Below are 18331 nucleotides of genomic sequence, written 5' to 3' on the forward strand. Positions count from 1 at the left end.
GTGTTTGGGATCATTGTCATGCTGAAAGACCCAGCCACGTTTCATCCTCAATGCCCTTGCTGATGGAAGGAGGTTTCCACTCAAAATCTTATGATACATGGCCCCATTCATTCTTTGCTTTACACAGATCAGTAGTCCTGGTCCCTTTGCTGAAAAACAGCCCCGAAGCATGATGTTTCCACCCCCCATGCTTCACAGTAGGTATGGTGTTCATTGGATGCAACTCAGCATTCTTTCTCCTCCAAACACGATGAGTTGAGTTTTTACCAAAAAGTTCTACTTTGGTTTCATCTGACCATATGACATTCTCCTAATACTATTCTGGATCATCCAAATGCTCTCTAGCAAACTTCAGACGGTCCCTGACATGTACTGGCTTAAGCAGGGGGACACGTCTGGCACTGCATGATTTGAGTAAGTTTGTTACTGATGGTAGCCTGTCACTTTGGTCCCAGTTCTCTGCAGGTCATTCACTAGGTCCCCCCAGGGGGTTCTGGGATTTTTGCTCACCGTTCTTGTGATAATTTTGACACCACGAGGTGAGATCTTCTGTGGAGCCCCAGATTAAGGGAGAGTATCAGTGGTCTTGTATCTCTTCCATTTTGTAATAATTGTTCCCAAAGTAGATTTCTTCACACCAAGCTGCTTGCCTATTGCAGATTTAGTCTTCCCAGCCTGGTGCAGGTCTACAATTTTGTTTCTGGGGGCTTTTGACAGTTCTGTGGACTTGGCCATAGTGGAGTTTGGAGTGTGACTGTTTGAACTTGTTATCAGTATAAAAAACACATTTCCACAACTTCAAACAGATGCCATTAAAGGGGTACTCCGCCCCTAGACATAAGATGTCTGACCGGGGGGGCACCTGCAGCACCCCCGTTTCTCAGCTGCACAATGCGAGGATCGCTCTGTGGCTGATGATGGGCGATGCAGGGGACTGAGTACCGTGACATCACGGCTTCGCCCCCTCATGATGTCCCACACAGCCCCCTCGATGCAATGGGAAGGGGTGTGACTAGCATTGGGGGGGGCGGAGCATGATGTCACAATACTCCGTCCCCTTCACCCCCTGAGAAACGGGAGTGCTGCAGGAGAGATCACCGGGGGTCCCTAGCGGTGGGATCCCCGCGATCAGACATCTTATCCGCTATCCTTTGGATAGGGGATAAGATGTCTAGAGGCAGAGTACCTTTTTAATACAGGTAACGAGTGGAGGACAGAGGAGAATCTTAAAGAAGAATTACAGGTCTGTGAGAGCCAGAAATCTTGCTTGTTTGTAGGGGACCACTATAATTTGCAAATAAATTCTTAAAAAATGAGACAATGTGATTTTATGGATTTTTTTTTCTCATTATGTCTCTTATAGTTGAGGTATACCCATGATAAAAACTACAGGCCTCTCTCATCTTTTTAAGTGGGAGAACTTGCACAATTGCTGGCTGACTAAATACTTTTTTGCCCCACTGTACATGACCCTGCAGCATTCTTCTGTATTGATTTTTTCTATTGATGCACGTGAACTAGGTTTTCATAGATTTGACTGAGAACGGATAAAGATAAAATGATTTCAACTGTGATAGTTGTAAGTAGTAGCATATTTCAGCCAGGACACCTAAGATCCTGAGAATAAAGGAGCAGCAGTGCTAGCACTGTGGCTCATTCACAGATTTCAAGAACACAGTGACGTTGCTGACATCATGGATTCCACACCTCAGACGACCATTATTTACAGTGTTCAAGCATAAATTATAATTGGAATAACTCTTTGGAGGGAAACCCTTGTAGTTGGTATTAAGATGCATAGTAAGTACCATCTTTACGTCTGATTAGAAGGATTGGTTACTTACCTCAAATCCAAATACCAGCTGCACTGAGGCCCCTCTGGTGACCAAACTGTGATAAGCATGAGACACAAAGAGAACATCCAACACGCCCAGCAAGAGCATCAGTGCTAGGAAGAGAAAAAAAAAAACACACACGCTGAGCACCCTTAGAACAGAGATGGTATTAACACAGAACTGTAACCCACAATTCCCCAACTCTGAGGAAAGAAAGCAGAGTACAGATGTAGTCATAGAAACAAAGAACTACGTAATGGCTTTCAAGTGATGAAACACCTATATAATGGTAATAACTGACAACACAACTGCGGCTATGAGCTATAAAACATTTATAGTCAAGGCAGCTGTATATGCAAAACATAACGGCCATTACAAGAGGAAGTGATACTGAACAACTATCTGGTGAACTACACATTAGGCCAAATAATGTAAGCACTCAGCCATGCAGACACTGCAAAAGCTAGGATAATGCATGCAATGCTCAAATATTCAACAGGAAATATTATTGTTTAACAGAACCTGACTGCATTTCTGGCATGTAGGCTTTCATAAATGCTTGTATTTCCTCATAAAGCAGACTTTTCTAGAACTATGCAATGTGCCGTTCCTCTGATAGGGCCCTTTTATACGGCGGAATTTCCAAGCTGAATCCAGCAAAAAAAAAAATATTTAGCTAGGAAACTCAGTCCAGCAGCCTCCTGTTGTTTCCAATGGGATTCTGCTGCACCCTGCAAGCGGCAGAATTTCAGCAGCTCTGGACTCCGTGTAAGGAATGAACTTGTTTTGCTTTCAGTGGAATCTGATCGGAAATGTATTTATAGGAGGTCCCAGCAAGGGTACTTGCTCCTCCTGGAGTGACTACTCACAAATGGACAAAACTACTCTCCAAGTTAAGAGGGTATGTGTGTCTGTACTGATTGAATGGGATAAGACTTTAAGAAGAAACTATCCATCTATGCCAAGGAGAATATTAACATCCAGCTATCTATCTACCGTATTTAATCGGCGTATAAGACGCACTTTTTAGGCTAAAATTTTTAGCCTAAAGTCTATGTGCGTGTTATACGCCGATACCGCCCCAGGAAAGGCAGGGGGAGAGAGGCCGTCGCTGCTCGCTTCTCTCCCCCTGCCTTTCCTGGGGTCTAGAGCCCTACTGCCGGCCCTTCTCACCCCCTGGCTATCGGCGCCGCTGCCCGTTCTGTCCCCCTGACTATCGATACCGGCGCCGATAGCCAGGGGGAGAGAAGGGGCAGCGGCACCCATTGCCGGCGCCGCTGCCCCGTTGCCTCCCCCCATCCCTGGTGGCATAATTACCTGGGTCGGGTTCGCGCTGCTGCAGGCCTCCGGCGTGCGTCCCCTTCGTCGCTGCTATGCGCTGCACGGCGCGGCGCATGACGTCAGTGCGCCGCGCCGTGCATAGCAACGACGCAGGGGACGCATGCCGGAGGCCTGCAGCAGCGCGGACCCGACCCAGGTAATTATGCCACCGGGGATGGGGTGAGGCAACAGGGCAGCGACGCCGGCAATGGGTGCCGCTGCCCCTTCTCTCCCCCTGGCTGTCGGCGCCGCTTCTCTCCCCCTGGCTGTCGGCGCCGGCAATGGGGCGCCGGTACCGATAGTCAGGGGGACAGAACGGGCAGCGGCGCCAATAGCCAGGGAGAGAGAAGGGCCGGCAGCACGGCTCTAGACCCCAGGAAAGGCAGGGGGAGAAAAGCGGGCAGCGACGGCCTCTCTCCCCCTGCCTTTCCTGGGGATGTATCGGGGTATACACGCGCACACACGCACCCTCATTTTACCATGGATATTTGGGTAAAAAAAAACTTTTTTTACCCAAATATCCTTGGTAAAATGAGGGTGCGTGTTATAGGCCGGTGCGTGGTATACCCCGATAAATACGGTATTTACAGGAGACAGATCTTTTTCAGCAAATAGTAAACTTTCCTCAACACCATCACACTTACCAAGAATACGGAAATGAAATAACCAGGAAATGTTTGGACTGCGCTCCATCTGTAGGAAAACAATTGAAAACATGTTTCGATACCTTATATTGCAACACTTATGTGCAAACTGTTACTATAAAATCATTGCTATACTCTGCTTCAAGTAACTCATGGAGGTCAGAGACTTAACAATTCTGATACCTCTACTTTAGCCCACCAGGGTATAAGAGGCTGCTTAAAATCTCTGACTCTGCTTTTGGATCTCAGAAAACAAAGAACTGACCAGGGGAAAAAAAAAAAAAAAACTGCGCTAAAAATTAAGTAGCTCTTGGTGCTTTAACCCCTTTAAAGGGTATCAGTCATTAACATTACCCATCTATTGGTATAGGTTTGTAGTGTTAGTTACACTGTTAACAGTGGTACCTTCCCTGATCCATCACTCCATTCTGCCAATGCTCCATTTCTTTTTAATATGCTAATGAGGAATATTTGTGCACAGGGGACATTACCAAGCCCTGGGTACAGAGTGACATCTGGCTTGAATCTTCCTAGACAACGCCTCTTCCCCTGTGCTGAGTATCCTATGCTGCAGAATGGAGCTCCACTCTGAATCTAATCCCTCTGCCCCGCATGTGCAGCCAGCCACAGGAGACATCAAGTGATTTCACATCGGAGGAGAGGGGCTAGAGTGTCGCTCTATTCTGCAGCATTGGAGCCTCAGCACAGGGAAGGAGGAGTTTCCTATAAAGGTTCAAAGCAGAATTCAACGTTCACCCGGGGCTTGGGAACTCCCCAAACCCCTCCCACACCAATATGCCTTATTAGCATATTTAAAAAAAGGAGGAACATTGGCAGAACCCGAAAAGGACCAATTGTACTTTGTAATGACATCACTCATTTTACCACAAAATCTACTGCAAAGCACTAAATAATTATGTGTGTGGAAAAATAAGAAAAAAAAAATAAAAAATAAAAAACTTGGCAAATTTAGTTTTTAAGGTTAAAATTAAATGGTATTTGTATTCTGTAAGTCCATACACTTACGATGATACCTAACTTTTATAGGTTTTGTTTTATTTTGCTAATTACATTAATTATATATACATACACAGTGTGAATTCGGGTAGAAAAACAGACATGGTGCACATCTACAATCTTGTATAATGATCCGATTGCTTCTCAGAATAATATCAAAAACTAACAGGTTGTTAGTATACATTTTTGATCAAAAAGTACAAGCCCACTCGCCAAGTCAAGTTGTAGTTAGCTACACATGGGCCTTTTCTTTCCTGGCAGCCTCCCAGTCTGACTGGGAGAGCATGGTAAGTGTGCTGTAGCATCCTGTTCACACTGGTGTGGTGCTGTGTGGCATCCGTTGCTGCCGTGGCGCCGTGTCAGCGGGGGGGTGCGACCCATAGACTGGTTTGAGTGGCATTGGGGCCGCTCTGCCAGTTGGGTCGTTCCCCCTGTGGGCACTGGTGTCGCGGCGGTGGTGGTAGCCGCCCAGTGCTACGCCACTTTATGCTAGGGATGTTAGGGACCCACTCTAAATAGGTGGCCTTAACGTGGCGAGTGGGCTTTGTACTTTTTGATCAAAACGTATATACTAACAACCTGTTAGTTTTTGATATTATGCTGAGAAGCAATTAGATCATTGTGCAAGATTGTAGATGTGCACCATGTCTGTCTTCTACCTGAATTCATAAATATATATATATATATATATATATATATATATATATATATACACACACACACACACACACACACACACACTATACACACACATACACACACACACACACCTCTAAGAAAGTCAGTATGCTTAAAATTGCTCCAGTCTAACTCCTAGAATTTTTTCATAAACAGGCCTAAGTAATTTTTTTTGCGCAGTTACTAAAGATGAGTGAAGTTACAGTGATTCGATTCGTCACAAACTTCTCGGCTCTGCGTTTGCTGACTTTAGCCTGCATAAATTAGTACAGTTTTTGGGTGCTCCGGTGGGCTGGAAAAGATGGATACAGTCCTACGAGAGTCTCCTAGGACTGTATTCACCTTTTCCAGCCCACCGGAGCACCTGAACTAATTAATGCAGGCTAAAGTCAGCAACCACCGAGCCACGAGATTCGTGCAGAATCGAAGTACTGTAACTTCGCTCAGCTCTAGCAGTTACCTGTAGTTTTTATCTGTACCATTTTAAATGGGACTTTGATTACTTTTTAAAAACTTTTTCTGGTATATGAGAGGACCAAAAAAAAATAATAAAATCAATTAAAAATAAGCAATTCTGGACTTTTTTTGACATTTATGCTACAGTGGGGATCAAAAGTTTGGGCACCCCAGGTAAAAATTTGTATTTATGTGCACGCCCCCTCCCATAGGCTTGCATTGAGGGGGGCGGAGCATGACATCACACGGGGATTATTTAAGTCTTCCTAATTAGTAGTGTACTATAAATTATATATTTAGTACCGTATCTTACCAGAGATAGTTGTGGTTAGAACTGGGCGGGGTTTATTCCTATTTTATACAAGTAAAATGCCCACTAGATATCATGTAATGTAATGATCTCTACACAAAGTAACCTATTGATATCTGAACTAACCTACTTCTGCGACTAAGTTTAATCTTTTTAAATAAACTTACTAATTTATATCTTTGATTTATGTCTGACATAACGTCATTGATGTTCTTTATATAAAATTTATCACGGTCTGTATATCACTCTTTAATGATAATCAATTGTAACCAATAAATGTACATATTTTATAATAACTGCGTTATTATTTTAGTATATTGCAAAAGTTACTTCTACCACTACTTCAAAGAACTCATATCTGGGAAAATAGTCGGGCCCAGATATGGTGAATTGCATAGTTTGGATATTTTTGGCAATTCATAACGGTCATAATATTTTTCATATTTTTGTTGACCATAATTCATAAAGGAGTTATTAACCCCGACTATATATATATATATATATATATATATATATATATATATACATATCTCAATTCCATAAAAGCACAGAAAATTACAATCAATTTCTTACAAAATCAACACGATCCTCAGCCAACCAGTGGAAACACTTGAGAAATAGTAAAAGAGTGAAGAGGGCCACAAATCGTGGGCTGAAGTCATCCCGGAATACAGTAAAAGCCAGACACGTCTCTGTAACTGCATACCACGAGCGCTCCAGGAGATGCTAAGTGATGAACGACACAAAGAAAAAAGGATCACCAAGCAGGAAAGATGGATTTAGATGCAATAATAAAAGTCATGAGGCGCTACCAAGAGTTACTACCAAGAAAACTGGTTTGCAAAAGTGACCATAAATAAAAATAGCCGGACAGCCACAAGTTGGGGAACACTGTAATATTTGTATGAGGAGCTGGCCTTTTACAAAATTGTCTGCATGCAAACCCAACCCTTATGCTGTGCTCACAAATCTCACCTCCATCTCAGCCGCTCTTAGCTGACCAAAAAACACTTTACCCATGAACTTTCCGAGAAGGAAGACTAGGACAAACGCTTGTATATAAAGCACCTGGGGGAACAGAAAAAAAACAAAACATGTTAATACAAATACTATCCATTTCTTATATGGCAAGCCTAAATGTATGTGCAGCACCATGAAAGCAGAGCATGTATCAGCCCCTAAATTTTACATCTCCCCAAATAAACTAAGTAAGGCTGGCCTGGATGACCACTTCTATGGAAGCTGTATTGCCGGACTAATGGAAAGTGTAAAGAAAAGTGTAAGAAACAATTCTTAACATGTTTTCTGCATCAATATCTCATATTTTTAAGATCTCTGATGTCTGTGGTCATTGAACAGGAACCTTCGTTGTTTGTTTTAATTTTTTTAGAGAATATAAATCTGTTTTTGTCATGTGAGGAACACAGGTGCAGAAAGGGTTACGGTTTCAGTGCAGTTATCAGAGCTGTGTCTTGTGACAAGCCCATCACCTGTGTGTTCATCAGTTTCCTCTTATAAAAGTAAATAATGAAGACTCCTATGTTCCTATTTACTTGCAGCAAACATAAGTTTTCAAAACCACAAGGAAAGCTTAAAAGAGAATCTGACCGTTCCATACCAGGTACAGAGCTGCAGATCCAGGCAGATAGGTGCTAGGGGGATAAAAATAACCATACCTTTAGTATTTCTGACCGCAGTTTGTAAACTTATAAAAGGGGCATTTTTAGTTAGCAGCAGAAGAGTTAAATGGCAACAGCGACTCCTCTTCCCCTCCCAAGCTGTTTTGACTGATTGACATAGAGGACTGGAAGCCAAGCCCTGTACCATCATTCATGCAGAGCATGGTGGGGAAAAGCGGAGATGTGCTGCTGCAGAACAGCACCATCAATTTGACTCTTTACCTCCTAACAAAAAAAGGCACTTTTATAATTTAACAAAAACAGCAGAACTAAAACTGTATGGTATATTTTATCCCCTATCATCTATCTGCTGTATACTTGGAATGGAGCAGACAAATTCCTTTTAAAAAGACTGACTGGTCAACCAGGGACTCTGAAGTGACACCTTCTGAACGTTCTTGCAAATCCTGTAGAGACTAGATAGTGAGCTCTGTGTGACAGTAGAAGAGGCATCATGTGATTCGCTAGAAGGTCTCTTTCCTGCGGTAGGAGGTGCTGGGTCTCAGCTGACTCAGATCAGCAGAGGGTGTCAGGGGCTGATTATCTGTAACTGGGGCTAATATTTCAGTCCCATTCATCAAAGAAATTCAAAAAAAGAAGAAAAAAAAATAGTTATGGGAACAAAAAATTAATAATCTAAAAACCCAAAATTACTTTTCTGTCCCCTATATACCGTATTTTTCGTCCTATAGGACGCACCGGCGTATAAGACGCACCCAATTTTTAGGGGCAAAAATCTAAAAAAAAATAAAGATTTTGAACCCAATAGTGGTCTTCAACCTGCGGACCTCCAGATGTTGCAAAACTACAACTCCCAGCTGTCCGGGCATGCTGGGAGTTGTAGTTTTGCAACATCTGGAGGCCCGCAGATTGAAGACCACTGCAGGAGGAGGTAATACTCACATGTCCCCGCCGCTCCGGACCCGTCACCGCTGCCCTGGATGCTGCTCCATCGCTGTCCCCGTCGCTCTGGAACGTCTCTGCTGCCGGCCGGGTATCCTCGCTCTCTGTCGCCGCCATCACGTTGTTACGCACGCCGACGCACGTACGCGACGACGTGATGACGAGGAAGGAGAGCGCCGGCATACAGGGGACCCCTGAACGGAGAAGACACCGAGGAGGCAGGTAAGGTCCCCCCCCTGGTGTCCTGTAAGCACTAACCCGGCTATTCAGTCGGGCTGTTCAGGACCGCCGCGGTGAAATCGCGGCGGTCCCGAACAGCCGGGTTAGTGTCACTTTCCCTTCAGACGCGGCGGTCAGCTTTGATCGCCGCGTCTGAAGGGTTAATACAGGGCATCACCGCGATCGGTGATGTCCTGTATTAGCCGCGGGTCCAGGCCATTGATGGCCTCAGGGACCGCTGCAATAGGGGTGTATTCGCCGTATAAGACGCACCGGCTTTTTCGCCGTATAGGAAGAAAAAGTGCGTCCTATACAGCGAAAAATACGGTACATCCCCTGTATGGAAGTGAAGGAACTTTTCACATGTGTAAAAAAAAATTAAAAATATAACACAGAAATGTGTCTGGTCTAGAAGTTAGAAACTTACGGAAATTTCATAAAAATGTGAGTAAGTTGCTGCATAAGTATGGTAAAGTACTTACTCTCTTACCAGATTGAAAAAAATAAAACATTAAAGATTATAGATGTATTTTTTTCCTTTAACTTATCTTTGTATACTGTGGGCGGTTTCCCAGGATTGCTGTTTGCTCTCCACTGGATAAAAGGGGTTGTTCTCTGCAAGCTTGAGGCCTGCCAGTACCCTAATCAGTGGAACTTCCTTCCCCTGCGATCCAACACCAAGCACTTCCTCCAGCTGCCTTTTTTTAATCCACGATTACTATGCGGATCCCTGTGTGAGGTCTGATTGCTTTTGTAGTGTTCTATTTCAGCGCTTCCTAACCAAGGTGCCTCCAGTTGTTGTAAAAGTACAAGTTCCAGCTTGCCTGGACAGCCGCTGGCTGGTGGCACCCTGCTCTATACACTTACTACTGTGGAATGTAAGGCAAGTCCTGACTTCCGGGATTCCGTCTCAACTAGAATTTGCTACAGAGCGAATAGAGTATACAACGAGCATTGGACCTCAGATAGCACTGTAGTAGCACAGTATTTTAAAGTTATTTTTCCTTTTTAATATAAGTATAACATAAAAATCATTATCCCTAGCTCTGTAAAATTAAAATTAAGTGGCTTAACATGCCACTGAAATGGCTCCATTTCTTTAAAATAGAGCATCCCTTTGATCTCATTTTTGATCTTACAAGCACTGCAACTCTTTTCCTCCCCTCCCCCTTCTCTGGTCATTTTGCACATACCCCATAATAAGAATAAAAATAGAATATTAGAAATTTTTGCTTATTTTTAGATAAAAAAAATAAAATAAGGCTGAAATTTTGGACATAAGTATTCAGACCATTTGGTTGGTCACACAGGGTCGGATTAACATAGGGGCGGATGGCCCAAAGGTTAGAATAAGCCCAGCTAGACTTTTTTTATTCTGCCTGCCTCGTTCGCTCTTGGGAATCCAGGACACCTGCTTTCAACTGTATACGCCCGCGTGCAGACAGCTGAAAGCTTCCAGTCAGTCAAGCAGGCTGTGAACTCTCCCCCAACGCAGGCACAGATGACATCACTCATTGGCGCCCGTGGAGGAGAGAGGACATGGGGCGGTGAAGGAGGATTGATGTGACCATTCTGAAATGCGTGGGACTAGAAGAGTATTTTTTATTATGCCGGGCATAAAGGGGGTGGGGTTCTGCTCAAGGGGACCTGGATACCTACCTACATACTGGCTGCTACCTACCTACCCGCCTGGCTGTCTACCTATTCACCTAGCTACCTAACTGGCTCCCTCCCTATCTACCTAACTCACTGGCTGTCTGTTTATCTACCCACCTGGCTGCCTACCTACCTACCTAAACCAGGCTGTCTACCTAGATAGCTAGCTACCTACATGTCTACCTACCCACCCACCTGGCAGTCTACTTACCCAGCTAGCTACCTGGCTATCCACCCAACTACCTACCTAGCTAGGAAATATCCTACCTAGATAGCTACCTACCTGGCAACCGACCTAGCTACATACCTACCTGGCTGTCTACCTACCGGTATTACCTAGCTAGCTACACAGCAACCCTACCTACCTGGCTAACTTCCTACCTACCTACTTTTACTGTGCCGACTATTGGAAAATGACGACTATGGGAAAAGATGTCTTATGCAAGTCGCTAGATGTAACTGTAATCACTTATATGGTATACAGTGACCCCTCGACCTACGATGGCCCCGAAATACGATCATTTCAACATAGGATGGCCTCTCAGAGGCCATCGCATGTTGAAGGCAGCATCAACATACGATGCTTTTGTATGTCGGGGCCATCGCATAAACGGCTATCCGGCAGCGCAGACTGCTTCAGCTGCCACCAGATAGCCGTTTACGGTGCCCTGTTTGGTCCGCTGACAATCACTTACCTGTCCTCGGGGCTCCGGCGCATCCTCTTCGGGATCCCCTGCATCGTCGGCGCTCTCCATCGTCGGCATCACGTCGCTGCGCACGCCGTCCCGTCATCCAATAGGAGCGGTGTGCATAGCGACGTGATGGCGGCGACGGAAACCGAGGATGCCGGGGAAGCAGAGGCCTTGACAGAGCGTCGGGGACACCCCGGGGACGCGGCGACAGTGATGGAAGGCGACATCCAGGGCAGCGGTGACGGTCCGGAGCGGCGGGGACACGTGAGTATAACCTCCAATACCAGTGGTCTTCAACCTGCGGACCCCCATATGTTGCAAAACTACAACTCCCAGCATGCCCGGACAGCCGTTGGCTGTCCGGGCATGCTGGGTGTTGTAGTTTTGCAACATCTGGAGGTCCGCAGGTTGAAGACCACTGTCCTATACTTTGCATTGCACGGATCCCTCAACATACAATTGTTTAAACAAACAATGGTCCATTTGGAACGGATTACCATCGTATGTTGAGGGACCACTGTACAGATCCTTTGTACAGATGCTATATACCTCTATATGGTCCTGTATATAATCACTTATATGGTATACAGATCCTGCGTACTTCCGATACCTACCTCTATATTGGCACTGTATGGGGGAATACCAGTCTGTGTACAGTGGTTTTACTCAGTAATAGTACGGTGCATTAGTCAGTCCCTGTGTAATGTATACTGTGTTCCTGATGCGCAGGTAATATTTTTTTGTATTCTGGTATTATTAGTATTTGTCCGGTTTGTCCGTGTATAGTGGTTTCTACTCAGTATCGTGGTATTATCCAGTCTTTGTGTGGTGGTATAAATTTGTATGTATACTGTTATTATTGGTCTCAGTATACAGGACTTGGTCAGTAACAGTATGATGGTAATATTCCTCCTTGTATACTGGTAACATTGGTCTGTATACAGGATTTACTCAGGAACAGTATGATAGTAATATGTATGGTGATCGTATTCTTATATACTAGTATTATTGGTAAGAAAGGGGAGGAAGTTTACTGGCTGCTGGGACTGGTCTGTGCCAGGGCCAAGCATGTGGGGCGGCCAGGCCTCTGCATTGTGGGCAGGGGATGTGAGGGGTACCTACCTCCTACATATCTACCTAGCTGTCTACTTAGTTAGCTAACAACCTACCAAGCAAGCTACTTACCTGGATACCTACCTATGTCATACTGTGTATCGTACATGTCGCACATGATGTAAGAAAATTGAGTCACACAGCAACCCACAAATGGCGGCAACCGAGCTGTTGGGTCGCGGCCACTTGTAGGCCCATCAAAATCCTCAGCACCAGGCCCATGATGTTTTTAATCTGGCTCTGATGACACATGAAATTTAGCTCTGGTGCCTCCCATTTCTCTTAATCATATTACAAGTTTCCACACATTATAAACTCATGACTGGAGTCACTTGTGATAAATTCAGTTGATATGACATAGTAACATAGTTCATAAGGTAGAAAAAAAAAAAACATCAAGTTCAACCTATATCCCTAATGAGTCCCTACTGAGTTGATCCAGAGGAAGGCAAAAAACCCTCATACTAGAGGTAAAAATTCTTTCCCGACTCCAAATATGGCATCAGAATAAATCCCTGGATCAACGTTCTGTCCTTATAAATCTAATATACATAACCAGCGATGTTATTACTCTCCAGAAATGCATCCAGACCCCTTTTGAACTCTCTATTTCTTATCAGTTACTTACCCACTTACACACATTCTCCCTCAGCCCCATCCTTCTCATTTTATGCACAAACCGTTTATGTGGCCCCGTATCAAATGCTTTGGAAAAATCCAGATATACGACATCCAGCGATTTCCCCCAGGTCCAGTCTGGAGCTCACCTCCTCATAAAAGCTGATCAGGTTAGTTTGACAGGACCGATCCCTCATAAAGCCATGCTGATATGGAGTCATACATTTATTTTTATCAAGATACTCCAAAATAGCATCCCTTAGAAAACCCTCAAACAATTTACATACAACGGAGGTTAACCACTTAAGGACTCAGGGTGTACCTGTACGCCCGAGTCCACTCCCGTTCTATAACATGGGGCCACGGCTTGGCCCTGCGTCATAGCGGGTCGGGCCCGGCCTCTAACAACGGCCAGGACCTGTTGCTAAAAGTGCGTGGCACTGATTGCGCTGCCGCACGCTATTAACCCTTTAAACACGGCATTCAAAGTTGATCGCCGCATCTAAATTGAAAATAAAAAACATATCCCCGCTAACTCAGTCGGCTGTTCGGGACCGCCGAGGCGAGATGGCAGGGTCTCGAACAGCTGGAACATACAAGGAGGGTCCCTACCTGCCTCCTGTGTGTCTGATCGCTGAATGACTGCTCAGTGCCTGAGATCCAGGCATGAGCAGTCAAGCGGCAGAATCATTGATCAATGTTATCCTATGGGATAACAATGATCAATGTAAAAGATTAGTGTGTGCAGTGTTATAGCCCTCTATGGGGCTATAAAAAAAAGTGGGGAAAAAATGAAAAAAAAAGTTAAGATCATTTAACCCCTTCCCTAATAAAAGTTGGAATCACCCCCCTTTTCCCATAAAAAAAAAAAAAAAAAAAAAAAAAAAAAAAAAAAAAATTGTGTAAATAAAAATATGTGGTATGGCCGCATGCGGAAATGTCCAAATTATAAAAATATATTGTTAATTACACCGCACGGTCAATGGCGTAAGCGCAAAAAAAATTCAAAGTCCAAAATAGCGTATTTATATCATGAAAAATGAATAAAAAGCGATCAAAAAGTCTGATCAATACAAAAATGGTACTGCTAAAAACTTCAGATCAAGGCACAAAAAAAATGAGCCCTCATACTGCCCCATACGCGGAAAAATAAAAAAGGTATAGGGGTCAGAAGATGACAATTTTAAACATATTAATTTTTGTGCACATGGTTATGATTTTTTCCAGAAGTAAGACAAAATCAAACCTATATAAGTAGGGTATCATTTTAACCGTATGGACCTACAGAATAAAGAGGTGTCATTTTTACCGAAAAATGTACTGTGTAGAAACGGAAGCCCCCAAAATTACAAAATGGCGTTTTTCTTAAATTTTGTCGCACAATGATTTTTTATTTATCTCAATACAATATTTTAGTTCTTCCTTTCCCCAAAAAATTTGCAAAGATTTCTAACATTCTGTTTTCACTTTGTCATTACGAGGTATTTGAATGCAGAATGATTATTATTTTCTTTTTTAGAACAAGGTGACAACATAATGAAATGTGGGCGGTTGAGATGAGCGGTCGCACGCTGTGAGTGCTCCCGCTTAGAACCTGCATTTAACTTATCCTGAGGTGAATCCTGGAGTCCCTGACCCCACAGACTCGGCTGAGGACCCGCACTATGGCCTCTAAACAAGACCCGACGAGAAACAAGGATCGACCGGCCGTGGAAAAGCTCCGGGACTATGCCCGCGCAGTCAGGCAAGATGGCGCCGCTCAGGCCGGGGCGCGTGTTCCACCAGCGGCTGCGGAGGGAGGAGAGGCTTCGCATCATGAGGAGGGCGCTGATTCTACTGACCTTACCCTTCGGGAGGTGAGCGATACCCTCCTGATGGCGATCCAGACATGCCGCACTTCTCTCACCGGCAAGCTTGAAGAGGTCAGGGTGGACGTGGGCCTCCTACGGCAGGATTTTCAGACCTTGAGGGAGCGGGTGACGGAGACTGAGACACGCATCTCCACCCTGGAAGACACGGTACAGCCTCTACCCTCTTCACTCCGCGAGGTCCGGGAGCAACTGGATTTGGCCCGTCAGAAGAATGACGACCTCGAGAACCGGCTGCGCCGGAATAACAGAGTGATCGGTCTTCCTGAGCGGGCTGAGGGTCAGAACCCGGGGGCCTATGTGGAGTCCTGGATCAAAGAGCTATTTCCGGATGCCTCCTTCTCAGCTGCTTACGCCGTGGAGAGAGCACACCGAGTACCATCTAAGCCACCGATCCCTGGTGCGCCTCCTCGTCCTCTATTGGCGAGGTTTCTCAACTGCAATGATCGGGACTTGATCCTCCGCTCTGCCCGGCGGCTGCCGGAGATCATAGTGCAGAACGCAAAGGTGTCCATTTTCCCGGACTTCTCCTCTGATCTTCAACGCAAGAGGGCCTCGTTTACTTCTATCAAGGCGCGGCTGAGAGAGAGAGGAGTACCATACTCCATGGCATACCCTGCCCGGTTGAGGATCGTGGATGGTGACCGGGCGGTTTTCTTTACTTCCCCGCAGGATGCGGATGACTGGCTACGGCGCCAACGTTGATCCGGATCCTGTAGGTGACCCCGGTTTATGTGGGGAGATGGAGACGCTGGTACAGGACCTCCTGCCATGACCTTTACCCTCCCTCTCCTTGCCTCTATCCCCCTGTATGGCCCCGGTCTCCTGGACCCTTTTGCGGAGCTCAAGGTACTGTGATTCCTCCTCCCCCCTCCCCGGGAGCCTAGTCTCCCCAGGCCCTCCACTCTCCCCATGCACCTAAGGCCTCCCTGGTGATCTCAGGCCTTACCTCTCCCTTCCCTCACCCCCATCCTGTTGCTTACTTTGGACTACTGTGTGCCCTGATTCAGGCCTGTTCCTCCGGGACTGCATGAGGGCCCTACTCTGGCCTTCTGAAGGGATTTACTCTGTCCCTCTCCAGTCTACCTCCCACGTCACCCTGTCCCTTTTCCCTGGGTCGGTTCATTTTTTTTTTCCCCCTTTTTTTTTATTTTTATTTTTGAGCCACAGACTTGGAGGACATCGGCCGCTGGACTACTAGTACACGTTCTCTGCCTGGTCTCCTTCCCCCCTCCCTGATGTGCCAATTCCCCCCCCCCCCCCTTCCCGTTATCCCTTCCTAACCGAAACCCCCCCCCCCCCCCCTCATGGTGCCTTAGGCCTTTTGTTCCTCGATTACCTGGACTGTCCCTTGCTGTGTGACTCCTGTTTGCTGGGATTATTATTTTTTGTTTTTATTTTTTACTTTTTTCCATTTGTGGGGGGGTCGGGGTGACGGGTGGACAATCTCCTGAGCAGGGGATGGGGTTTACTGTTGATCATATGCGTTTTATCATTTTCTATTTCCTCTCTCTTTCTCCTGCTTCCCATATCCTTATCTCCTTCTTAAGACCCTCCCTCCACCCCCTGTTCTTCCCCCTCCCGTCCCCCCCCCTTCTCTCCTTCCTCTCTCTCCCTGCTTTCTCCTTTTTCCTCCACTTCTTCTCTCGGGTCCCAGTTGGACTAATATTCTCCTACTGATTGATGAACATACTCAGGGTTCTCCACTGTTAGCATGTATGAGCAGGTTCTCCCCACTAGATGGAGCTGTTGCTCCACTGATGCTTATGCAACGCTGGTATAGATATGTTTACTGTTTGGTTTATTTACTGGTCCCCTACTTAGTTTGGGGTTTCATTTTGCCTCCAAGATGCCTACCCGCGAGGTCGCCTACTAGTAGGATTTTTTGTCTTACCACTTCAGTACTAAGGTCTATATATGGTCCCGTGCATCCCTGTCAGTGTTTCTCACCCCGGATGGGGCATGTATGTCTTCTCTGTCTTTACCTCTCCCCCTGCTGTTTTACGTGTTGTCTCTTCTTATGGCTGATGTTAAGATAATGTCATGGAATGTTAGAGGAGCATGCACCCCGCGCAAGCGCACTATGATATTCTCCCATATTAGGAAGTATCAGCCTCATATTGTGGCACTGCAGGAGACACATCTTACCCCAGATAAAGCTGGTCAGTTTTCTAAACCCTGGGTCCAATGGTCCTTGCACTCCTATCACACGTCCTTCTCAAGGGGGGTTTCCCTACTGATTAGTCGGAGAGTAAGGTGGGACCCGGTTACAGTACGTAAGGATTCGCAGGGTCGTTTTATCTTTGTATACGCATTTTTAAATAATGTGCCTTTTGTCTTCTTATTCATATACAACCCTCCCCCTGCCTCTATGGATATACTCCACGGGGCGGTTACCTTCGCAGCTAGTTATCCCTCTGCCCGTGTCCTCTGTATGGGGGACTTCAACATGGTACCGAATCCGTCCCTAGATCGTCATAGCCCCAGGGGGGTCCCGGTGGGAGTTGGGGGTGGCCCTTTATCGCTGTTTTTGGAGGAGGTTGGATGGGTAGACATTTTTAGGGCCAGGTACTCTCAGGCTAGGCAATACTCTTGTCACACTCTGGGCAGAAATGCGCTGTCCAGGATCGACCTTGCATGTGGCAACTCGCTCCTTCTTCCCCAAGTTTCAGCGGTTTCCTATGAACCGCGGGCTATATCAGACCATTCCCCCCTATTGCTTGATGTCTCCATGGTAGATCCTGGTTCACCGCGGAGGTGGAAAATCCACCCTTTCTGGCTGGAACAGATAGGCTCCTGCGACCGTATTCCAGACCAGCTTCGAGTCTTTCTTGAGGCCAATTCCCCTGGGAGTTCCCCTATCCTGGTATGGGAGACGTTGAAGGCGTATTTGAGGGGATGCTTGCGCTCCACTATCTCCTTTCTCAAAAAGTCAGCGTCTAGGCGGGAGGAGGAGCTGGCTGGACGATGTGCGGAGCTGGAGGCCCGATACGTTGCGGACTCATCCGAGGCTAATAAGGTTGAATGGCTGTATGCGGGGCGGCAATATATGCTGCACCTCTCAGAGAAGGCCAATAGAAAGCTGTTTTTCACGAAACAATTCTACTTTGAACATGGCAATCAATCTAGTAAGCTGTTAGCACATATAGTCAGGCAGAACTCTTCTGCCCCTGCGATTCTTAAGATAGTGGCCTCGGATGGGTCCGAGCTGTTGGGGGTTGCGGACATTGCGCGTTGCTTTGCCACGTACTACTCTAATCTTTATTCTTCACAGGTGCAGTATGGTACTGAGGAGTTGGACACCTACCTGGCCGGTATTGACT

The 18331-nt window shown here is 45.9% G+C and overlaps 1 protein-coding gene across 4 annotated transcripts in view; it reads right to left on the reverse strand.

The window, feature by feature from the left end:
• The window catches only part of SYVN1 (synoviolin 1), a 93579-nt gene that overhangs the window by 43284 nt on the left and 31964 nt on the right, over positions 1-18331 (reverse strand). For all 4 annotated transcript variants that reach the window (XM_056526937.1, XM_056526940.1, XM_056526939.1 and 1 more), the window contains exons 3-6: positions 7236-7328; positions 6834-6986; positions 3800-3848; positions 1845-1948 (exon numbers count right to left, since the gene is read on the reverse strand). In XM_056526937.1, the coding sequence (XP_056382912.1) occupies positions 1845-1948; positions 3800-3848; positions 6834-6986; positions 7236-7328 (399 nt within the window). The remainder of the gene's footprint in view (positions 1-1844; positions 1949-3799; positions 3849-6833; positions 6987-7235; positions 7329-18331) is intronic.

This window comes from Hyla sarda, chromosome 6 (assembly GCF_029499605.1).
Source record: "Hyla sarda isolate aHylSar1 chromosome 6, aHylSar1.hap1, whole genome shotgun sequence".
NCBI lineage: Eukaryota > Metazoa > Chordata > Amphibia > Anura > Hylidae > Hyla > Hyla sarda.